At 47.9% G+C, this 24578-nt stretch overlaps 1 protein-coding gene across 5 annotated transcripts; it reads right to left on the reverse strand.

The window, feature by feature from the left end:
* Nucleotides 1-257: 257 nt before the first annotated feature.
* Nucleotides 258-24563, reverse strand: fgd1 (FYVE, RhoGEF and PH domain containing 1). 5 transcript variants are annotated; one of them, XM_028009973.1, is made up of 19 exons: nucleotides 21967-22077; nucleotides 12986-13169; nucleotides 12119-12376; nucleotides 11699-11897; nucleotides 10910-11624; nucleotides 10288-10377; nucleotides 10068-10216; nucleotides 8365-8521; nucleotides 8128-8266; nucleotides 7977-8035; nucleotides 6968-7114; nucleotides 6802-6894; nucleotides 6634-6716; nucleotides 6513-6543; nucleotides 5712-5813; nucleotides 5507-5635; nucleotides 5277-5435; nucleotides 5051-5197; nucleotides 258-923 (listed from the first exon to the last, which is right to left on the reverse strand). In XM_028009973.1, exons 3-19 carry the CDS (start codon nucleotides 12171-12173, stop codon nucleotides 648-650), a joined length of 2730 nt encoding a protein of 909 aa, XP_027865774.1. In that variant the 5' UTR covers nucleotides 12174-12376; nucleotides 12986-13169; nucleotides 21967-22077; the 3' UTR covers nucleotides 258-647. The 5 variants fall into 5 exon arrangements, with proteins under 5 accessions (XP_027865774.1, XP_027865770.1, XP_027865769.1 ...); XM_028009969.1 differs by lacking the exons at nucleotides 12986-13169; nucleotides 21967-22077 and adding exons at nucleotides 16435-17744; nucleotides 19921-20239; XM_028009968.1 differs by lacking the exon at nucleotides 12986-13169 and having other exon boundaries at nucleotides 21967-24563.
* Between the last annotated feature and the right edge of the window lie 15 nt (nucleotides 24564-24578).

Raw genomic sequence — 24578 nt, forward strand, 5'->3', positions numbered from 1 at the left:
GGAGAGGAAGATCCGGGTCGGATCTGGAGACTGCGGAGCGAACTGTTCTGTGTGCTTCATGGTTCTGGTTCTCCGGGTCGGGTCCGGAGAACAGCAGAACTTCACTGGCTCATCTGTGAATAATTCTGATCCTGATGTGTTGCTTTTCTGGACTATGCTGCCCAGAACCAGAACAAGATGTGGTCCGGATCAGAACCAGAACCGGTCCGGATCAGTTCTGGTTCCTGCGGTTCTAATGATTTTGATCTTATTTTCTAGCATCAGATTCGTGTTTCTGGATTGGCTGCTGGTTGGTTTGTGTTCAGGTTGTTCTGAAAGGTTCTAGATTTGTTCTGGTTCTGATTTTCACTTTTTGTTTCTGTAAAAATTCTGTGTTTATTACTTCCAGATGATTTATGGATTTATTTTGGATGAAATGTGAATTGTCCAGAGATTTCTCCTGTTTTGTTTCTGGGTTTGTGGTAGGTGAGTTGTGGTTTGGTTTTGGGTAAATTATAGAATATTTCTATGTTTGGGAACTTAGTTCTGGATTAACTCTGGTTTGGTTCTGGATTAACTTGGGTTTGGTTCTGGCTCTGTTTTTTCTTCGGTCCGACCAGGACAGGTTTTCCAGATTCAGCCTCATCTTCGTCTTCACTCCAGTGAAATCAGGTGTTCTCTCCTTCCGCCTCGCCATCAAGCTCCTCCCCTTCTTCCTCCACGCTCTCCACGATTGGCAGATGGATGAGAGGCTCCTCCCCCCTGCCGGCCCTGGACAGGACATCCATCCACCTGCGCTGTAGCTCCTCCCCCTCGGCGCTGAAGTAGAGAGTCAGGTGACTCTGAGAGATCTTGAAAGCGTGGCGTCGCTCCAGGCGGTCACATGACTCGGGCGGCGAGACCTCGAAGCCAATCAGAGGGATGCTGCGCTGCGCCTTCACATCCTGCGGAGAACAACCATACGCTTCATTATGTTGACTCCTTCCCAGGTGCATTGTGGGTATTTACCATCCACTTAGAAACAGCGTATGTCCCTGTTTCCTGACTGGCTCAAGTTCACCTGGCTGCAGAAAACAGGAAGGGCGAGACGGACCGCTGTCAGTCTCAGACCTTATTTGGAAATGGGACCATTGCACTCCGGAAGTGAAGGGGGCGCTATTTCCTATATTATCTGCGGTCTCCCTTTTTAATTTTCTTTTGAAATTTGTGATATATCTTCATCTTTAGGAAGGATTTTCACTCTCAGCATGTATTTGAACTTCTCTCTTTTATTTACTTCAGCACCGCTCACAGTTTTTAAATTCTGTGTACTTCTAAATCTGCTCTTTTGTTGCATCTTTTTGGGTTTACTGCTGCCTCTAGTGGCGTGGGGTGGTAACACAACTAATATAATTACCTTATTAAATCAGAATACCACAAAGTTTTTATTATTTGCTATTAATTCTGGCATTACTGGAACTATAAAAGATACATTATTTAAAAAAAAAAGTTATTTTCTTAACGATGTAGAGCTAATTAAATGACATAAACAATACCTTTATATATTATAAATAATTTCTATATATCTCCATCAATGATAGGAAGAATAAATTAAATAAGGAGACATGAAAAGCAACATAATGAACTATAATAAAAACCATTTACAATGTATACTTGAGAAAGTTAATTGAGCAAAAGTCAATAAGAAACAAATTAATTAGATTCACAGAAGAATTACAAGTCTGGTCGTTACAACCAGGGTTGTAAAACAGATAAAAGCAAAAATTCACATTTTTGCTTAAGTCATTCTGACAGATTTTTTTGTTGGTAGAGTCTCATATACAGGAAAAATACGATGAAACTATTTAGTCTATTGAGGTGGAATTTTCTCTTCAACTCAAACTACAAAATAAAACACATTCATAGAATCACAATATCAACAATTTGTGCATCGAGTAAAACACTTAGCACGCTACAGTTTAGTTGGGTTGAAACTGTTTATGCTACTGTCAATAAATGACTTGTAATCAATGTTCTCAGGTACCAGAGGGAAACAGTAACGCCTTCATGAGCTCAGAGGTTCAAACTGATGAATAAAGAGGATGGGGGCTCTCTACTAAAATATTCCTGCCGTCTTCCATGTTCTTTCAGCAAACAGTTCAGACAGAGTTGTTTTAACTGCCATTCAAAGTATTCTTAAAAGTTTGTCTGTTATTCTGCAGCTCATGTGACCAAACCAGCCGTCCATCCATCTTATCCGGGGTCGGGTTGCGGGGGTAGCAGCTTCAGAAGGGAGGCCCAGACTTCCCTCTCCAGCCTCTTGTTCCAGCTCCTCCTGGGACCTGAACTCCTCACCAGGGAGGCGTCCAGGAGGCATCCTGACCAGATGCTCCTCAACTGGCTCCTCTCGATGTGAAGGAGCAGCGGCTCCTTCACATCGAGAGGAGCCGCTGATGACTCCCTGATGACTCATCAGGGAGTCATCAGTCCCTCCCAGATGACTGAGCTTCTCTCTCTAAGGGAGAGCCCAGCCACCCTGGGGAGAAAACCCATTTCGGCCGCTTGTATCCTCGATCTCGTTCTTTCGGTCATGACCCAAAGCTCATGACCATAGATGAGGGTGGGAACGTAGATCGACCGGTAAATCGAGAGCTTCGCTTTTTGGCTCAGCTCTCTCTTCACCACGACGGACCGGTACAGCGCTCGCTTGACGGCAGACGTTGCGCCAATCCGCCTGTCGATCTCCCGCTCCCTTCTTCCCTCTTTTGTGAACAAGATCCCGAGATACTTGAACTCCTCCACTTGGGGCAGGACACCCCCCCTGACCCGGAGAAGGCACTCTACCCTTTTCCGGCTCAAGACCATGATGGCCTCGGATTTGGAGGCACTGATCCCCATCCCGGCCGCTTCACACTCGGCTGCGAACCGCTCCAGCGAGAGCTGCAGATCACGACCTGATGAAGCCAAAAGGACCACATCGTCTGCAAAAAGCAGAGATGAGATCCTAAGGCCACCAAATCGGATCCCCTCAACACCTTGGCTGGTCTAGAGATTCTGTCCATGAAAGTGATGAACAGAATCGGTGACAAAGGGCAGCCCTGGCGGAGTCCAACTCTCACCGGAAACGAGCCCGACTTACTGCCGGCAATGCGGACCAGAATCGCCTTGAAGCCGTGCAGAAGTCTTTCTCCATGGCCTCTCCAAACTCCTCCCACGCCCGAGGTTTTGCCTCAGCAACCACCCGAGCCGCATGCCGCTTCGCCCGCCGGTACCCATCAGCTGCTTCTGGAGTCCCACAGGCTAAAAAGGCCCGGTAGGACTCCTTCTTCAGCCTGGCAGCATCCCTCACCGAAGGTGTCCACCAACGGGTCCCAGGGTTGCCGCCGCGACAGGCACCAACAACCTTGTGGCCACAGCTCCGATAAGCCGCCTCGACAATGGAGGCACGGAACACGGTCCACTCAGACTCCATGTCCCCCACCTCCCCCGGGACGTGTTCGAAGTTTTGCCGGAGATGGGAGTTAAAGCTCCGTCTTACAGGGAATCTGCCAGACGTTCCCAGCAGACCCTCAACACGTTTGGGCCTGCCAGGTCTGACCGGCTTCCTCCCCCACCACCGGAGCCAACTCACCACCAGGTAGTGGTCAGTGGACAGCTCCGCACCTCTCCTCACCCGAGTGTCCAAGACATACGGCCGCAGATCCGATGAAACGATGACAAAGTCGATCATCGAACTGCGGCCTAGGGTGTCCTGGTGCCAAGTGCACATATGGACACCCTTATGCCTGAACATGGTGTTCGTTATGGACAATCCATGGCGAGCACAGAAGTCCAGCAACAGAACACCGCTCGAGTTCAGGTCGGGCGGGCCGTTCCTCCCAACCACGCCCCTCCAGGTCTCACTGTCGTTGCCCACGTGAGCGTTGAAGTCCCCCAGCAGAACAAGGGAGTCCCCAGGAGGAGCACTCTCCAGTACCCCCTCTAAGGACTCCAAGACGGGTGGGTAATCTGAACTGTCGTTTTGCCCGTAAGCACAAACAACAGTCAGGACACGTCCCCCCACCCGTAGGCGGAGGGATGCTACACTCTCGTTCACCGGGGTGAACCCCAACGTACAGGCGCCTAGATGGGGAGCAACAAGTATGCCCACTCCTGCCCGACGTCTCTCTCCCTGGGCAACTCCAGAGTGGAAGTATGTCCAGCCCCTCTCAAGGAGACTGGTTCCAGAACCAGAGCCATGCGTCGAGGTGAGACCGACTATTTCTAGCCGGAGCCTCTCAACCTCACACACTAGCTCCGGCTCCTTCCCCACCAGAGAGGTGACATTCCACGTCCCAAGTGCTTCTGCAACCGAGGATTGGACCGCCAGGGCCCCCTCCCTCGGCTGCCACCCATCACACACTCATAGGTGTGTGATTGGCCCCTCTCATAGGTGGTGGGCCCATGTGAGGGGGGACCCATGTTTCCTCTTCGGGCTGGGCCCGGCCGGGCTCCATGGGTAAAAGCCCGGCCACCAGGCTCTCGCCATCGTGCCCCCCCTCCAGGCCTGGCTCCAGAGTGGGTCCCCAGTGACCCGTGTCCGGGCGAGGGAACACCAAATCCAAAGTTTCTGTTCATCATCGGGGTCTTCTTAACTTTTCATCTCATCGATGAGATGAAAAGTTAAAACTCTCAACATTGTTTTCTACACAAGCTCTAGTTGGGTGACCCCAAAATCACTACGTCTCCTTAAAAGATAGAGTCTAAAAACTGTGAGCTGTGCTGAAGTAAATAAAAGAGAGAAGTTCAAAATCATGCTGAGAGTGAAAATCCTTCCTAAAGGAAATCAATATAAATATTGATATAAATATCACAGATTTCAAAAGAAAATAAAAACGGGAGTTCGTGAACAATATAGGAAATAGCGCCCCCTTCACTTCTGGAGTGCAATAGTCCCATTTCCAAATAAGGAATGAGACTGACAGTGGTCCATCCCGCCCTTCCTGTTTGCTGCAGCGAGGTCCTTCTCGACTGTTTGGACTAAAGAAGTCCAGCCCTGTGCTGACTGTAGTACCCGCAGCCTCCTGTAGGGGCCCAGGTGGTGGCGACTCACCTGCGGAGCGCCGTAGACGTAGAGCACCAGCGGCTCGTTCTCCGGGATGACGAACCACGCCTTCTGCCAGCCCCGCCCCCCGCCCTTCTCCATGTGGTGTAGAAAACTACAAATCACACTGTTCTCTGCGGCCAGCGAGGCCTGTTTCTATGGTAACAGAGGGGAGACGACAGTCAGACCGAGCATGCGTTGGACTGTGGTGACGTCACAGTGATATCACGCGTACCTCCAGGATGGAGCGCCTCCTCTGGCTGCTGCTGCTCATAGCCCCCGGCGTTGGCGACGCCCCCACCAGCGTCACGTAGCAATCCACGCAGACGCGGTTGGTCCGGTTGTTGTCGTACGACAAGCGAGCGCGAAACTCCGAGCATTTGCCACAAACCACCTGGAAGACGAGGACAGACTGTGAGAGACGGAGGCGGAGATGGAGCCGGGCGGCGGCGGCCGGGGACCTACGTGTCCGCAGGCTTTGCAGTGGTGGCGTCTCTTGGTGATGGAGTTGAACGGCTCCTGGCACTTCATGCACAGAGTCACTTCCTTCTCCCGGATCGGAGTCGGCGCTCGTTTTCCCAACTCCACGCAACTCTGAGGTAAAGCAAAACGAGTCGTTAGCATTTCGACGCCCCGCAGTACCAGAGCGGAGCACCAGGGGCGCTGTTACCGGGGAGTGGGGCGGCGTGGACTCGTCGTCTCGCAGAGAACAGGTGAGGTGTCTGAAGCTCTCCATGGTCTGTTCATGGCGCTGGATGGTGGCCTGGATGGCCTGCAGGAAACAAGCAATAAGGTAGAAAAGTTTACTTACAAATGTAAAAGTTTATTATAAAAAAGTTCAAACAGTTTATTGTTGTAACTTTATATAGGTTTATTTTAAAAACATAAATTGTTATTTTTATAACATTGCAAAAGTTTATTTCAGTAACGATAAATAAAACGTGAATAAAAGTTTATTTTCTTAACATTTCAGGTTCATTTTTAGGACATGAAAGTTTTTCATAATCTTGTAAAAAATTTATTTTTGCAGTGTTGTAAAAGTTGAATTAAATATGCAAAATTATTTGTTTCTATAGTGTTATTCAATGTTATTTTGGTAGTTTTCCTGATTTATTTGATCAACGTCGTTAATGTTTTTATGGTGGCCAAAACATGGACGATTATACGACATGTTCATGTTCAGAGTCTTCCAGCTTTATAATTTTATTTCTCCAACGTTATTCACAAAGCAGAACCTTTTTGCTTGATGTGAAGAACTGAAGCCGAGTTGCTAACAGCTCAGTGACTGACGGACCGTTTGGGACATTTGAGGATTTGTTTCTCCCTGTTTTAACATTTTATAACCAGAAAGAAAAATTGCAGAAACTTGTTTTGTTCCTGAAAGCTTTAGGTTTCAGAACCGACTGATGTTTATGACTGGACCGGCCACAACCAACAGAACCTTTGGTGTTCAGGAAGAGCAGGAACACACCTGGATCCAGTCCTTCTTCTCTTCCTCCGTTCTGCAGAAACACAAACACACAGTGAGCCTCAGAGGAACCGCAGCGGTTCAGAACCGGTTCTACCTCCCAGGTCTGGGCGGGTCCACCTACCTGGCCTGCAGCTCCAGAGATCTCTGTTTTCCAGACACCAGGAAGGTTCTGCTGGGAACAGCGACGCTGCTGGTCTCCTTAAGCTGTGGACACAAACACTCTGTTAGTTCAACCAGAACCAGAACCAGGGAGGTTCAAAATGTGGTTCGGGGGCCATTAGTGTCTCACCTCCATGCCGTCCACGTCGATGCGAGCGCGGACGCTGTACTTCTGACCAATCAGGCGCAGCTTGGGGACGCAGTACAGCAGCCGGTCGTTGAACTGAGGAGAAACAAGGGAGCTGTTAGAACCTCGGCACCGGACCGGCTGAGGGTCCAACAGAACCAACCCATACCAGGATCAGGTATCGGTCCTGCGTGGTTCCATTCTTATTGGACAGCTTGAGGATGTGTCCCTCCTTGATGAGTTCATTGGTCGGGTTGACGATGTCTTCCTCTCCGCCCAGAAGCTCATAAACTTTCAGCAGCTTCCTCATTCGCTCCTGAAAGACAGACAAGAACCGGAGAACCACTGGGTCCATCTGGGTTCACCATAACGCGACAGAACCGACTGAAGGTTAGACATCAGAACCCTGGATAAACGGTTTGACAGGACCAGCAGCTGCAGAGAGAACGGTTTGCTGTCTAACTGCAGGAGGACTTTGTTTCCCATCAGGCTAGCGCTAGGCTAGCGCGTTAGCTTTGGTTGTATTTACCCAGAATGCCCTGCGCTGTAGTCCACTTCCTGCTTTTGGAGCAGTCTCCAGTCTGCTTGGCGTTCACATGCATTCAGACCAAACCAGAGTTCACTTTAACCAAACCCAGACCAGAGGTCAAAGGTCACTTAGCATTCACACCTCACCAACTGAACCGGACTTTTAGACAAACTGACTGGATTGGTGGGAACAGACCCTTAAAGCCTCACCAGTCCTGGTTCTGTCCTAGTTCTCCATGAAGACATTTCAGGAAAAACTTCATCCGCTTGTTGTCCCTCAGAGGCCAATGGGGCGATGGACTCTGCTCCCGACATGCAGGATATGAAGTCCCCAGGTCCTCCTTCCTCCATAACAGAACCAGTCCAGGTCTGCAGTCCCCACACACCAAGCAGGCTGGGATGGTTCTCTTTTCATCCCAGAGTCTAACTTCAGGAGCCACAGAAGGCTGAGTCCCTATGATCACCTAATATCCGCCGACTGGTTCAGGAGCCCTAACGGGGTCCACCAGAGACCACCAGTAGGGTCTCTGGTTGCACAGTTTCCAGAACCTGCTTGAATCAGAACATGTTCTGTTCTGATTCCAGGCTCCAAGTTCATTCTCAGCTCTCAATCTGACAGGAAGTTCTGGTTCTGTCCCATCCGGTCTTACCATCTTCCTAATGGCGGCATTGGAGTGTTCTGCGGCCGTGGCGATCAGCTCCAGAGACTCTGCAGAGACACAGACGAACACATGAGACGTTCGAGGACATCCGGTGTGTTCGGCTTCCTGCTGTGGTTCCGTTGGGTGTTTGGTGTCGTACTCTGGGCATCCCGGTGGTCCGGGGCGTCCTCTGGGAGGCGGTTCAGGTAATCCTTGAGCAGCAGCTCGTAGCGGGGTATCCTCTGCACCGGCTCCAGCATGTGGTGCTGCAGCGTCAGGTTCCCACAGCGCTCCTCCCTCTGCCAGACACAACAACCAGCATGAGGCAGGACCGGGACCAGGTAGGTCCAGGTCCCGGTCCTGGTCCTTCCTGGTCCTACCTGGTCCTGGAACCTACCTGGATCTCCTGGACGATGGCCTTGAACGGAGCGGACCTCTCCATCCAGATGTTCACCAGCTCCATGGCTCGGTCAAAATTCTTCACATACTCTCCATACATCTTAAGGAAGGGAGCCAGCTTCTGCAGGATGTCGCCGATCCGCGAGTTGGAGTCCCTGCAGGCGGAACCAGAACCAGTGCAGAACCTCAGTGCTCATCCATTCACCTCTATGCAGATGCTACAATTCTTCTCACAGTCTTCCCATCCTCAGTAGCAGCAGCAACGCTTCAGTAACATCCTGAAATCTTTTAAATTTAATACTGAATTCCAAAAACCAAAGAAATGTGGATTCGTAGAAAAAGTCATTCATAATCACTGTCTGTATTTCCATTACTAATGTGAGCAAATCTTTGTGTTCTGCTAATGTCAAAAAAAGATAATTTTGGAATTACAGTGTTCCCATTAAATAAGAAATTAAATTAAAATAAATAAGTTTGTTTATGATAAATCATTAAAAATCCTGGCAACAATTGATGTAAACATTAGATTTATTCATAACTCAGAGTCAGCGCTCATCATCTGTCAGCCAATCAGAGGAGACGGATTCCTTAGCGTTGGAGCGACAAGCCCCGCCTACTTGGCTAGTCTGCAGCGTTTAGGGGAAACTGTAGTCGGCCATTTTCCAGAATATTTATGGATTCAAACCTTTTAATGAGCGAAAACACAGAGAGAATGTTAGGTAAATTATATATATTATTATCAAATATTTGTTGTTTTATGTGCCTTTATAATGTTCTTGTCTTTTATGCCTTTATTTGTTTCATCTTAGCATAAAGGAAGTTTCTGTGTTGTTGAATTACTTTGATTCCTTTCTCAGAAAGCCTCTCTGAGGAAGAGCAGAGAAACAGTTTTCAATTATCGCTCAGCAGGAACCTCTGCATCCTGACCTGCTAGATATAAAACCATCGCTGTGAAGACGTACAACTTGCTCTGTGTTATCCTGTGTCTGGAACAGAATAATCTAGTGTGTAGATACCAAGTGTTTTGTTAGTGACTAGCATTTGCGTTGCAATCATGTGACTGAAGTGTTTTCCCCGCCCCTTTGAGACGCTCTCTGTAACAGGGATGCTAACAGCAATAAAAAGGGAGAACGGACACATATGTTTTCAGAACGGAAGAGATGTGTGACTGAAAACATCTGTGGCTGTTCTCCTCGCGAGGACAAAAGAATCTAACTCTCTTGTCTTTCTTGTGTTTGTTTAATCTCTCAATAGGTGTTTAAACCTGACAGAGACGCTGGAGGAGCCAGAGAAAACAACCCATCATCCTCCGACCACTTCCTGTCGTCTTCTTCAGCGTTTCTGCCAGTAGCAACATCCGGCTGCTGATCACGTGACTCATGATGTGAATAAAATGTTTCCATGCAGTTTTGTGAAATACATCAACATCAGTCTGGTTGAAAACCAACCCAGCTCAAAAACATTTAATAAGAAAATGTGTTTGTTTTTTTCAAAATTGCCATATTTCCATAAAGCAAATTTATTTTTACAATTTCAATTTGTGCAATTTTATGCAAAATGGAAACACAGCCAGTGATGCTAATGTTGTTTTTCACTATAAAGCTCAATCTTTGCTCCCCGCCCGGTCGCTAAGGTAACTGATCATTTGTTGAATAACTGACCTGGTTAAATGAAGGTTAAATGAAGGTCAAACACGCTCACCACTCCTCCATGCGTTTCTGCAGCGCCGGCAGCAGGAACTGCTGGTGGAAGCAGTAGATGGAGCAAATGTTGGAGAAGATTCCCTGAACCACGTCGCAGGGGAACGAGGAGCGGCAGCGCGCCTCCTCCAGTAGGCGGGCGCAGAACACCTGCAGGACAGGCGGCCAATCAGAGTCTGGGGGCGGGGCTTCCTCGCTGAGGGCAGAGCAGCAGTACTCACCTGGTCCAAAAGGTGGAGCTTGGACACGTAGGCGGTCTCGGTGAGGAGAAGCTCGTTGGCAATGTTGAAAACCCGCTGATGGACGGACAGCTGGACACAAACGGAACCAGTGAGACCGTTTGTGGTTCTGATCCGTCTCAGGAGTTACAGAACCAGGACCGGTTACACAGAACCAGGGGACTCTGATCAGGTTGTGGATTTATTTATCTCAGATAATCTGTAGAAAATCCTCCACCTTCTAATTCTAACTAGAAACAACCAACCAGAGCCGGGAGGCGGGTCTAAGCGCTGTCAATCAACCTCTCATCCCTCCTTGCTCTCTGCTATGCTTTCTAGCATAGCCTGCTATGAATTCTATGCTAGTTAGCATAGCCACCAACGATGGCTGATGACGTTTTTCTGCTGTTTCTTTGCCATTAGAACATCTAGCAGTGAGTACATGAGTATGATTGACAGCATTAAGACCCGCCTCCCGGATCTGATTGGTTGTTTGTTCAGGGAGGCGGAGCTCGATCACATCATGCTGACAGTTACAGACTGCAGCTTTAAACCTGAATGTGTTTTTCACATCAGCCACGCCGTCTGACCAACCTGCTCTCTGATTGGTCGGTTTGTGTCTCACCTCCACGGATTCCTGCCGGTCCGGTTTGGGTGGGGCCAAAACCAGCGTTAGCTCCGCCTCCTCCTCCAGGTCGCTGTCCCCTTCCTCAGAGAAATCCCTCCTCCTCGCCCCCCCCCGGGGCTCCTCCCCCTCTCCCACCTCCCCGGCGGTGGACGAGGAGCTGGAGAGGCGGGGCAGCAGGGCGGGACTGCAGGGATAGGCCACGCCCCCGTCGTCCACGCCGGCGAAGCAGAGCTCCTCGCTGTGCGACGGCGAGCTGATGCTGTCAATGCCGCTGTCCCGATTGGCCAACTTCCCGTCCGTCTGCGAGGAGGGGAGGGACAGACGCTCAGAGGGCAGCTCCGATTGGTCTGGAGGCTGCGGGGGCTGCTGCTCCTCCGTTTCCACGGTAACCACCTCCTCCTCCAGCGGTTTGTCTGAGGCGCTGTAACCCGACTCCATGGACAGACGTTTGTGATGGACGTCGTCCCGACAGGCCGCCGCTAGCTCTTCATCCTCCTCCTCCTCCTCATCATCTTCATCTTCATCACATAGCTCAGCCCCTTGTGTGATGTCATCCTGCTCCGTGAGGTCACTGGGTGGCTCCGCCCCCCCGGGTTGAGGGGGGACAGGCGAGGCAGAGGATGGAGGTGATGAAGATTGGGGGGAGGGAGGGTCCAGTGGGCGGGGGCACAGAGCCCCCCCGGTGATGTCCGGCACCACGATGATCTGCTCGCTGCAACACAAACAACCAATCAGCAACCAGGAGCAGTAATGACGCCACTCCCCCTCTGACCAATCACAACTCACCGCTCAAACTTCTCGATGAGCGACAGGACGCAGGTGGGGGAGGCGGTGCCGTCGGCCTGGCTGGGGGGGGTCCAGCCCCCCCGGGGGTCAGCAGGGAGGGGCCTGCAGGGGGGCGGCGGTGGGAGGGACTTCTCCGGGACTCGGGGGCGTGGCCTCATTGCTCCAGCTTGCTGCTGCAGGTGGGGGGGTTTGGGGGGAACTAGAGGAAGGGGTGGAGCCACAGATTGGGTTTGTGTCAAATGTACAAAACTTCAACAGTCAATTTGACCTTTAAAAGTGTTTTACACAAGAGTCACATTTAAACATCTAAACACTGACGTGCAGGTCAGCTGGGCCAGGAGGAACCTGGAATCAAACCTGCAACCTCCAACTTACAAGACGACTAATTTAGACAACAGCGCTGCTAAAGTTAAAGCTTACCCTGAGGTTTAGGCCCCGGCAGCGGCGGGCGGGTCCGGTTTGGCGCCGTTACCATGGTCACTGGCAGCTCTGGTGGCCCCGTGTCATTCACGGACCCGCCGCTCTCCGCTGGCTCTGCCCCTTCCTCTGACCCCGGGTCCAAGTCGGGCTGCAGGGGAGCGTCAGCGTCCAGCGCCCCCTGGTGGCCACATGGAGAGCAGGACGGCTCCAGAGAGAGGCTCTTAGCCAGCAGGGTGGGGCTGGTGGAGGAGGCGGGGCCTGCGGGGCAGGGAGCACACACCCACTGTCTTTCAAAATAAGAGCCAAATAAAGAAAAAAATATTTCTTTGCAAGAGACATAAATGTCTTAATTTCAATTCATTAATTCACCAATTTTAACACAATTGATTCCCCATCTGGAACCTTCGTACTTGTTTGTTTCTGGTACAGCCATAAATGTGACGCGACGCACAGCTACATCGCTAACAGCAGCAATGGAAGCAGCTTCTCTGTCGCTTCATTTCTGCTCCTAAACGATGTGACTGGAAAAGACTTTTGTTCTGTTCAAGTTGGGCTAAAAGCAGTTAGCTTATCAACAAAGCTATGCTAGCCTAAAATAGCATCTGGCTGCTAAACATGTAGCAGCTAACACCACAGCCCAGACCTGCAAACAAGCTCCAGGAATGATCAGGATTTCCTGAAACGGTCTGGTGGTTGAAGAACAGATTCAAACTGATCTCCAACAATTTGAATCTGTTGAAGAGCAGAACATCGGAGCTCAGATGTCTGATAATTTAGGGCTAGTAGCATGTTAGCTTAGGTTGCACTGTATTCAGAATGGTGCTTATTTATTATGGGTTACAGACCCTGAAATGAACTCTATTGAACCTTTTTATCGGGTTCCTCCACTGATAGAATCACATCAGCAGCTGATTGGTTGAATCCCGCAGCAGATCTTCAGCTTTATGTTTGGACCCTTTGGTTCTGCAGGTTCTGGTCCAGATCAGAACCCGCTCCTCATCTTCATCACCTCTCAGCTACGACGCTACACCAGGATGTTGTAGCTGGTGTCCTGAAGGGGGCAGTAAAGAGCTTTATGGTTCAGATTGATGGCGGTGCTCGGCCTCTGGTCCAAACGGGCCCAAAGTTCAGAAAGTTATCTCCATTATTTCCAGAACCGTTCTAGTTTTCAGGAACAATCTGGAAAAGGATTAAAAGCAGCCAACAGAATCTTCTGGGAAAAAAGTGATAAAACCGACTGAGACCTGTTTATACAGCGGTTCTAATGGTTCTAATGGTTACCAGTAGAACAGGAGGCTGTTCTACTGGCAACTGGTCCAGGTAGTTACAGCAACAGCAGCTGAAAGAAATTCATGAGGTAAAAATGTGTCCAGTCATTGAGAGCAGCAACATCTCGGCAGCTTAAATACCAGCAGAACAGACAGACAGGAAGTGTGTGTGTGTGAACTTGTTAGGAGGTCATGGGAAAGCCTGAGTGGGCTGATGTTGACCAGATGTTCTGCTGATGGAAAACTGCTGACCAAACTACATTACCCACAATTCTCCAATGCTACTTCCTGTTGGTCAGAATGAGGCTTGAGTTCTTAGATTACTGGGAGGTTCTGATGGTTTTGATTACCTGAAGACGTTTTAGATGGTTCTGAATCAAAACAGACGTTCTTCCAGTTTTTAATCTTTCTAATTCAGAACGTTGACGAGTTTATTCATCATGTTCTCAGTAACTCCAGCATGTTCTGGAGACGCACTGAATCAAGATGGCGTCAGCCACCTGGTGTTTGATTGACTTTGTTTTCTGACTCGATTAGTTTACTGTCGTCACACCTTTACTTGGTTCTGGATCCAGTTCTATTAGTCATGCCGCCATTTTCAGCCCCCACCTACCACCAAGGTAACACTGGGTGTTCTGGTCCAGATAACCGTCTTCAGACACCAGATGGTCCCAGATGCTTCAGGACCTGCTCCTGACGGGAAAGACGTCCATCTTTGTTCAGTTTGTCGGTCAGGACGTTTCAGTGACCTTTGAAGGTTCTGTTTCTGACTGGCTTCCTGTTGGTGGATCTGCTCCGTTCTCTGAACTTGTCCCTGCTGGTTCTGGACTTGAGAGCTGTCCTCAGACCACTGGCAGAAGAAAAGAATTGCTTTAATCGGACTCGGTCACTGACAGGTTCCCCACAGCACAGGACATAAACCAGATCTGGTTTTATCTTTTGGACCCAATAACTCATCTTGTCATATTTCTTTTGTTTCATCTTATAACAGCAGCCACACCAACAGTTCTCTTAGTATGTTCCCTCCTGATGGTCCAGACGACCCAGTTCTACTGGAACCAGAACTCCATCATGTGCCCCACCTCCAGCTGCTGTGGTTCTGACCCAAACCAACCTGTTCCCCTCCTGGCCTGTGGGGGCGCTGCACCAAGAACCACTGAAGGAAACGACACAAAAACCTCTGAAGACACTGAGAGCAACTTCCTTCTTCAGCAGATGGAAACAAGATGGAGGCGTCAGATTTTAGTGTTGGAGGATTTCTCTTTAGTCTTTGGCTGAAGACCAGGAGCCATTTCTGCTGCTAGTGCTAGGCTAACATGTTAACTTTGGTTGGATTTACCCAGAATGCCCTGCGCTGTGCTATAATTCACGTCCTGCTTTTGGAGCGGTCTCCAGTTCGCTTGGCATTCACATTCAAACCGAACCAGAGTTCACTTCAACTGAAGCCAGACCGAGGTTTGGAGGACCAGAGGTCAGAGGTCAGTTAGCGTTCACACTATCCTGCAGATTCCCTAAAGCAACCAAACCCGACTTTGTAGGCTGGATTATATCAACTGAACAGGACTGCTGGGAATGCAGGCATCAACTATAATCCAGTTTCTAAGTGACCTTTTATATCAAACGGTTTCGAGTCGGTAGTTTTGAATCATCTCCAGATTTCTTCCAGACCTTTGTGGATCATTGCAGTCTGGTTGAAAGAACTAAAACAGCTCTTAGTTTTAATGTTCCTGGATCCGTGCTCAGCCTTTCCGACGGTAGATTTTCACAGCCTGTCAGCTTCCAGTGGTGTTCCTCCTGTCCTGTACCAGTCCTGGGTTCCCCAAGGCTCTACCTCCGGTCCGCTGCGGTGAGGAAAACACAAACTACCCGCTACTGAGCAGTTCCCTTAGAATAGTTAGCAGGTTGGCACTTCAGGGCTGTCCAGAACCTTTAGTGTTTTCAGTGGTTTGGAACCAAAAACCAAGTTCCTTGTCAGAGGTTCTGGTCCAAAGAAATACAGAGAGAACCGACCAATCAGAACCAGAGCTGACCAATCAGGAACTAAACCGGCAAATCAGGAGCAGAGGCAACAGGAACCTCGATCTAATTCAATTACAGAAACATCTCATGTGAAAACCATGAGAAACATTTCACACCAATGTTCACATGTGAATGATGTGAATCACATGAAGAAGTGCATCTCTCTCTCTCTGTGGATTTAAGATGCTTGGTGGTAAAAACTCGTGGACTTCACATTTACCATGTGATTTATGCGAAAATAAATAAAACTCTAAAGTAAATATGTGAGAACATGTGAAGCTCTGGGTCCAGATGTGTTCACGGCCTCTTTCATGTGAATCACATCCTTCATGTTTGTGTGTAACATGTGGAGTTTTAAAATTGATTTTCACATGTGAATTTCCTGTCCATCCAGAACCTTTTCCCCTCTGATTCCCAGACCGCCCGGTTCTGTTCCTGCTGCATGGACTGGTTCTACAGGTTCTACTGATGTACCACACCTGATTCTGGTTCCGGTAACACTGAAATGGATTTTCACATTTTCAGAACCACCAGGCCGTTACTGGACCGGACCCAGGCTCGGTTCTGCTGCGAGGCCCAATCAGGAGGGTCTCTCTCTCTCTCTCTCTCTCTCTGCTGGTTTTGATGCCCACGCACGCGCACACATCGCTGTCATACACGCGCGTGTTCACAGAAACACGATCGATGATCCACGGCCGCGCTCGGCTGGGCTCGGCTCGGTTCGGATCCAAACAGACAGCAGCTCATCGATCACCGGTCGGATCGATCCGCCCATCAGCAGCGGGGTCACGTGACTGCGGCGGGGCCGCTTTCAGGTCGGTGTCACATCTGGCGCGCGCGGCCGCCAGCAGCCCACTTCCACTGCGGGATGTCGGTCAGTGTGTGCGCGTGCGCGGCGGCGGGATTATTCCACACACAGACAGGAAAATAGAACGCGAGCACGCTGCAGCTGGGCGTGCATGCGCAGCCTGCAGAGAGTGTGTGTGTGTGTGTGTGTGTGTGCGCGCGGTGCGGATGCGGCGGACTCACCTCTGCTCACGCTGCTTCGGTCCATGTACATCGCGCAGCAGAAAACGAATCCGGTCATTAAAGAGACGTCGGTGCGCGGGGAGAGCAGCTCCCCCGGTCCACAGCAGAACAAACACACACACACACACACACACGGCCCGGTTCGGGCGGTCCGGACCCGCGGGCTGCCGTTCAGGACGGATCAGGCGGTGGATCCGCGCGGCTCGGTTCTGCCCGGTGAGGCGGCGGCGGCGCGGAGGGAGGGGGCGGGGACGCTCTCCCTCTCCTTCTCTCTCCCTCTTTGGTTTCCATGACAACAAATTAAAAGGAAAGGTGACAGGTGATCACGTGGCGCCGAGCTGTCAACAGAACCATTTCTATCAAACATCAGCAACCAGAACCGCTGACGGTTCGGTTCCGGTTCCAGGTTTACCCTCCAATTCGGTTCTGCTGTGAGCAGTTCGTCATCTGCAGTAAACCGAGCCAGAACCTCTGACACAACCAGAAGGGGGCGCACTAGACATCCGTTCATTTCATTTACAGCTGGTCCAACGTCAGAGCCTCCGCTGACCTTTGACCTCCACCAGTCTGACCCAGAACAGAACCAAAGCTGAGCCAGAACTGAGCCAGACCAGAATATGAAATATTTAGCTTTGAAACGGCAACATTTATAACTGCATAACTTGGTGAAGCGCCATTTAATCTCTTCTGCCAGATGAAATCATCCAAATGATTGCTGCTAGTTTCTCTTAAAGGTGCTGCCTTCAGGAATGTAGATATAAGAAACCAGAACCATCAGAAATGTTTCTGGACTCTGAACCATCGGACTCCAGATGGCCTCAGAGGTTCTGGTTCCCTAACAGATTTTCCTTCAGCTGCTGGGAGAAATCTTGGAGTGAAGAGCAGAAATGAAAGACATGAACAGGAGGAACCATGAGAAACCCGGATCGATCAGATCCGGCTGAGTATGACCTGGTTCTGGTCCCAGACCGGGAGCCGGGTCTGGATCGTGGTGCTGGATCGGTCCCAGAGGAACAGCTGGAGCTGATACTCTGATCAGGAATGATCCGGAGAGTCAGGATGGACGTCCTGTCGTCCTTCTGTAGGTTTGATGATGTCACCATGGAGACGCCGGTCCAACGTTCAGCTCAGACCAGCATCCATCCAACAGGAGGAACTTCCTCTGATCCACCAGCAGAACCAGAACCACAAAGACTGATAATGACTGATGACTTAATTAATTCAAAACAAAATATGACAGAAAAACTGAAACCTTCAAACCTCCATTGTTTCTCGTTTTCATGATTTGAAGCAGAGCAGATGTTCCAGACCTTCATCAGCTTCATCAGCTTCATCAGCTTCATCACCTTCATCAGCTTCATCAGCTTCATCACCTTCATCAGCTTCATCAGCTTCATCACCTTCATCAGCTTCATCAGCTTCATCACCTTCATCAGCTTCATCAGCTTCATCACCTTCATCACCTTCATCAGCTTCATCAGCTTCATCAGCTTCATCACCTTCATCAGCTTCATCAGCTTCATCAGCTTCATCACCTTCATCAGCTTCATCAGCTTCATCACCTTCATCAGCTTCATCAGCTTCATCACCTTCATCAGCTTCATCAGCTTCATCAGCTTCATCACCTTCATCAGCTTCATCAGCTTCATCACCTTCATCACCTTCATCACCTTCATCACCTTCATCAGCTTCATCAGCTTCATCACCTTCATCAGCTTCATCAGCTTCATCACCTTCATCAGCTTCATCAGCTTCATCAGCTTCATCACCTTCATCAGCTTCATCAGCTTCATCACCTTCATCACCTTCATCAGCTTCATCACCTTCATCACCTTCATCAGCTTCATCACCTTCATCAGCTTCATCAGCTTCATCAGCTTCATCACCTTCATCAGCTTCATCAGCTTCATCAGCTTCATCACCTTCATCAGCTTCATCAGCTTCATCAGCTTCATCAGCTTCATCAGCTTCATCACCTTCATCAGCTTCATCAGCTTCATCACCTTCATCACCTTCATCAGCTTCATCACCTTCATCACCTTCATCACCTTCATCAGCTTCATCACCTTCATCACCTTCATCAGCTTCATCACCTTCATCAGCTTCATCACCTTCATCAGCTTCATCAGCTTCATCACCTTCATCAGCTTCATCAGCTTCATCAGCTTCATCACCTTCATCAGCTTCATCAGCTTCATCACCTTCATCACCTTCATCAGCTTCATCACCTTCATCAGCTTCATCAGCTTCATCACCTTCATCAGCTTCATCACCTTCATCAGCTTCATCACCTTCATCACCGTCATCACCTTCATCACCTTCATCAGCTTCATCACCTTCATCACCTTCATCAGCTTCATCACCTTCATCACCTTCATCAGCTTCATCAGCTTCATCACCTTCATCACCTTCATCAGCTTCATCACCTTCATCAGCTTCATCACCTTCATCACCTTCATCAGCTTCATCAGCTTCATCACCTTCATCAGCTTCATCAGCTTCATCAGCTTCATCACCTTCATCAGCTTCATCACCTTCATCAGCTTCATCAGCTTCATCAGCTTCATCACCTTCATCAGCTTCATCACCTTCATCACCTTCACCAGCTTCATCACCTTCATCAGCTTCATCACCTTCATCAGCTTCATCACCTTCATCACCTTCATCAGCTTCATCACCTTCATCAGCTTCATCACCTTCATCAGCTTCATCAGCTTCATCACCTTCATCAGCTTCATCAGCTTCATCACCTTCATCAGCTTCATCACCTTCATCAGCTTCATCACCTTCATCAAGCTTCATCACTTCATCAGCTCATCAGCTTCATCACCTTCATCACTTCATCAGCTTCATCACCTTCATCACCTTCATCAGCTTCATCAGCTTCATCACCTTCATCACCTTCATCAGCTTCATCAGCTTCATCAGCTTCATCACCTTCATCACCTTCATCAGCTTCATCGCCTTCATCGCCTTCATCAGCTTCATCAGCTTCATCACCTTCATCACCTTCATCACCTTCATCAGCTTCATCACCTTCATCAGCTTCATCAGCTTCATCACCTTCATCAGCTTCATCACCTTCATCAGCTTCATCAGCTTCATCAGCTTCATCACCTTCATCAGCTTCATCACCTTCACCAGCTTCATCACCTTCATCACCTTCATCAGCTTCATCAGCTTCATCAGCTTCATCAGCTTCATCACCTTCATCAGCTTCATCACCTTCATCAGCTTCATCAGCTTCATCACCTTCATCAGCTTCATCACCTTCATCAGCTTCATCAGCTTCATCACCTTCATCAGCTTCATCACCTTCATCACCTTCATCAGCTTCATCACCTTCATCACCTTCATCAGCTTCATCAGCTTCATCAGCTTCATCACCTTCATCAGCTTCATCAGCTTCATCACCTTCATCACCTTCATCAGCTTCATCACCTTCATCACCTTCATCAGCTTCATCAGCTTCATCACCTTCATCACCTTCATCAGCTTCATCAGCTTCATCAGCTTCATGCTGGTTCAAAGTTTCTGTCCTGATGGTTTTCAGGGTAATTTAAGGCTGAAAAAACTCCAAACTGTATTTGACATTTGACTTTAAAAGCCACTAAATATTTATTTTATTGGTTGAAAATTTCACATTAAAACATTTTGAATGGACAGTCTGGAGGTTCCTCCATCTTTTCCCCAGTGTTAGTATTTATTTAAATGTTTTAACACAATATATTTATAATTTCACTCTTTTTGTGGTGTTTATTGCATTAGGTTGTTTACTATTATGGGTGCACACATTTAGTAAACACCTTTTATTTATTTGAATTATTAACTACTTAGTTTTGCTGAGTTTGAAGGACTGGTTGAGTTTGAAGAACTGGTTGAGTTTGAAGGACTGGTTGAAAGGCAAACCAGGAAGTGGAACCAACCACCAGGCTGCTGGAAGCAGGACTTGATGTTAAAAAATCTGCCTCTCTCTCTACTAAGGGCATAACTGCTAAAAGATTTTTGGTGTTTGGTTGTTTTGTTTTTACAGTTGTGTTCTAGTCAAAATGTTTTGTTTTGAATTAGTTATTTATGTTTATGCATTGTTTGTCTTTATATCCTATCCCACTTCTCCTCATTTGTGTAGACTAGCCTCTATGTATAAATTAGCCTGTGTTCATTGTGAGGTCAGTTTTTGGTTCGTTATCCTGAGTTGGGTCTGCCTTAGTTGGTGATTTATTTTGGGCCCATTTTGCTATATTTTTGAGATTTGTTGTTGAAAGCCTTTTAAGATTTTTCGGAAAAATAAATAGAAAATATTTTTTATATATGCCTTTGTCCTTGTGCCTTACTGGTTGGACCCTAACAGACAGGAAGTTGTTAGGTGAAAGAGGAAGTTGTTCGGCGTTCCCCATGCTTCAGGTTCTGCTCACAGTTCAAACCAGAACTAGAACCATCAGAGTCCAGCTGCTCAAACACTAAAATGTAGCATCAGCTCCAGTCTGTCTGAGGTTAAAGGTCATGAAAGCTTGAGCCAATCAGAGTTCTTTCCCTGGATTCATAAGTTCTCCGTAAGGAGAAAAAATAACCACAAACTCAGCAAAACACTCGATCCAGAGCCAAGAACTACAGCCGGAAAACCAGGAGTTCAGTCCAGAGTCAGAGGATCCAGAGCCCACACACACACACGCACACGCACGCAAAAGTTTGCCTTTCCATCATATTTAGGATTTTGTATTGACTTCCATTCATTTTAGTAACTGTACCCTAACCCAGACATTTTACATTTTTCTTAATTTCTTAACCACTATTTATTAAAACTCAAATCCGCCTGCTTAAACATAGTTTTAATATTTAAATCTGATGTTTTATGCTATGTTACACTGTTTAAAATTTAATAGAAAACATTTTGTCTGACACCAAAGGGTTAGTCTTCACCAGGGCTCTAAATACATATGAACAAATGGGTAAAAATCATAAACAGGATGCTTATATATATATATATATATATATATATATATATATTATTGTCATTATCCCTGGTCAGAAAATAATTCACACAAAACCTCTGAACTTAACCAATAGATCCCAGAAGAACTGGAAACCAGTGAAGACCAGGAAAACGTCCTCACTTTCCAGGAGGGCCTCAAGCTGTGGGTAAACTTGGTGAGAGTGGTCCTCCATATGCAGTAATACAAGTACACACACACACACACTCACTCATTCCTGTCCTCTATTTATAACCTGAAGCCCTTCATTCATATCTGACTGTGTGTGTGTGTGTGTGTGTGTGTGTGTGTGTGTGTGTGTGTGTGAAACATGGTAATGTGACTAATCGTGGTAGCGGCATCATGTGACCTGCAGCTAACGAGTTCCAATTAGATTCATCATAATGTGATGAAGAACGACCTGCTGGTCCACTGGACACCAGAACCAGGTTGGTCCAGATACTGAATCTGGATGACGTCCGTCCGTCCGTCCGTCCGTCCGTCAGCAGGAAGTTCCTGAGGCTCCGCCTCCTTTCTGGACACAGATTCAGCAGTGACTCACCTGTCCTGCGGGGGGCGCTGTGGAGGTGGTAGGAGAACCTCATGGTGCTGAACCGGGTGGAGAAGGAAGTGGGGGTCAGCCTGCGGGGTTGGTTCAGCTGCATGCCAAGGTCAAAGGTCACTGAGTCTCAGATCATCTTCTGGGTCTCAGAAAGGTTCTGGTTCTCTACAGCAGAAACCGGGCTCACACTGGACCCCATTCAGACCCAAAGTCCAGCTTCAGGTGGTTCTGGTTCTGGCTGGTTCTGGTCTCTCTCTCCTTCATCCCTCTGTCTCTCTGTCACTCTTACAGGAAGTTCACTGCTCCCGCCATCCTGGACTCCATTTCAGTCGCCATGGAAACGGTACTCAGCTCAGCTGACTGGATCCGGTTTACCCCCCCCCCAACCCGACCCGGATGCTTGGATCAGAGGACACCTGGAGGAGTTTTGCCGCCTGTTTTGACCCAGCTCTGCTCCCCCAGAAGGTCCGACTTGGTCCTGGTTCTGGTTCTGCTCCTGGTTCCGGTTCTGCTCCTCCTCCAAGCCTCCAGCTCCTCAGAAAGTTGTGGGTTTCCTCCAGACAGCAGCTGGGTCGTCTCTGCGCAGTTCCAGACTGCGACCCAAACAGCCGAGCCGGACCAGAACTCCTCCTCCTCCCAGACATCTGATCCGGATCCCCTCCTCCCTCCGTCTGGTTCTCATTTTCTCTGCTTTTGTTTTTTTCCAGGCTGGAATCTGGAGCAAAAGGAAAACCGGAGAGCAGAACTCCAGCAGAACTTTTTCCATGTCGGTCTGGACAGATCCGGGTCTTTGGAGGTTCTTTAATGAGGCAGAACTTTAGATAATCTGACCTTTAACCTCCTGCTGGTCGCGACCCAAGGAACAGTTTATAGTTTCTGTTTGGTTGGTTCAGATTGGATTAGAAAACTGCTGAGAGGAGGAAAAAAACTAAAAACCTGTGAAGGAATGTTGTTCAGAAACCAGCTGAATGTGGCAAAGATCGTCCTAAAAATAAGCATTTAACACGATTAGAACGGATCAAACTAAACCCAAAGCTGGTTCTGGTTGGTCTCCCAGTGTCAGTGGTTCTGGGAGGGAGTCATCATGAGGCGTTGATCGCCCAATCAAAGGACGACTTGATCAGAAACAAAGATGTCTGACAATCCTGGAGATGAAACCTCTCCAGCCTGAACCCGTTTCCAAGGTTTCCAAAATCCCATAATAAACTGGTTCACATCCACCATTTTACACATTAAGAGGTCGTGTTAACGGAATATTTTCCGTATTTGACTGTTATTTTTTTTAAATGACCGGAAAATTTGAAGCCCGTCCATCATTTGAAAGATTAAAATTCACACCCCTGATTAGTGCACATGGGCAGACATGACAGACTTTAAGCAAAGATTTCGTCGCAGAGGCAACTAAAATCAATCAATACAAAAAATCCTTTCTGAATATCATCTCATGGACTCTGAACTAAATGCGTCTTTCTGACCAGAGCCGACGGCGTGTTGAGGAGTTACAGACCGGAGCGCCTGGTTAGGAAGAGCATTAAAAACCTTTGGAGCCTTTAGTTCCAGACTCCATTACATACAGAACAGAGAAAACTAAACGTTGTGTTAATCCATGTATAGTCTAAACAGGAGCCTGGAGTTTATCTTGAGGAAATAAATAAATGACGGTGCAGAAGTTCATTAGACCGTAACATGCGCAGTGCGCTGCACAACCAATGTGAAGAATTAAACTGAACTCATTCAGCGGTTTTAACAAATGGAGCTGAAGACGTTTCCCTCCCAGATAGGGTTAGGTCAAAAACTCACCGAGTTCAACTGATGGGTTTGATCAGCAGATCAACTGACTGATGAACCAGCGCAGATTTCTCTGCAGATGCGACCAGGAGGAATGTGAGAGGCTGAGGGTTCAGAGGCAGGTGAAGTGCTGCTAATTTAAGTTGGATCGTTTAATTTCATTTATTCTAAGTTATTGGGGCCACAGTCAGTGGCTTTGTTACTATGGAGAAAAAGTTAGATGCATTTATCTGCTTTATGTGATGGATCTGGATTCATGGGTCAACTAGTGAATAAAAATGATAAATAGCCGATGTTAATATGATTAGAATTTGACAGGTAAAAATAGAACATGGCCGACTTTTTTTTAATGCTGTCGGTCAAATGGAGAACAAAGCAGTCTAGGTCTTCTTAAAAGACAGAGTCTCTGAGAATAGTTCTTAAAGATATAGCCAGTATTTTCAGCAAAACTGAGCTGACTGTCCAGGAATGACGCAAGGAATTTAAAATTTTCCACAGTTTCAACAGGTTGGCCATCAAATGAAACTGGAATCACTTTCAGATCTTGTTTATGCCATTTAATTAGCTCTACTTCCTTAAAAAATGAACAAATATGGTGTTTTATAAGATAATCTATCTTTTATGCATCCAGTAATGCCGAAATTAATAGTAAATAATAAAGTCTATATGGTATTCTGATTTAGTAATGTAATTATAGTAGCTGTGTTACCACCCCACGCCACTAGAGGCAGTATCAGGCCCAAAAAGATGCAACTAAGGAGCAGATTCAGAAGTTCACAGAAAGCTACAGAATCTGTTAAATCCCTAACCACCTGACTGTTGTT

This window comes from Xiphophorus couchianus, chromosome 24 (genome assembly GCF_001444195.1).
Source record: "Xiphophorus couchianus chromosome 24, X_couchianus-1.0, whole genome shotgun sequence".
Classification (NCBI taxonomy): Eukaryota; Metazoa; Chordata; class Actinopteri; order Cyprinodontiformes; family Poeciliidae; genus Xiphophorus; species Xiphophorus couchianus.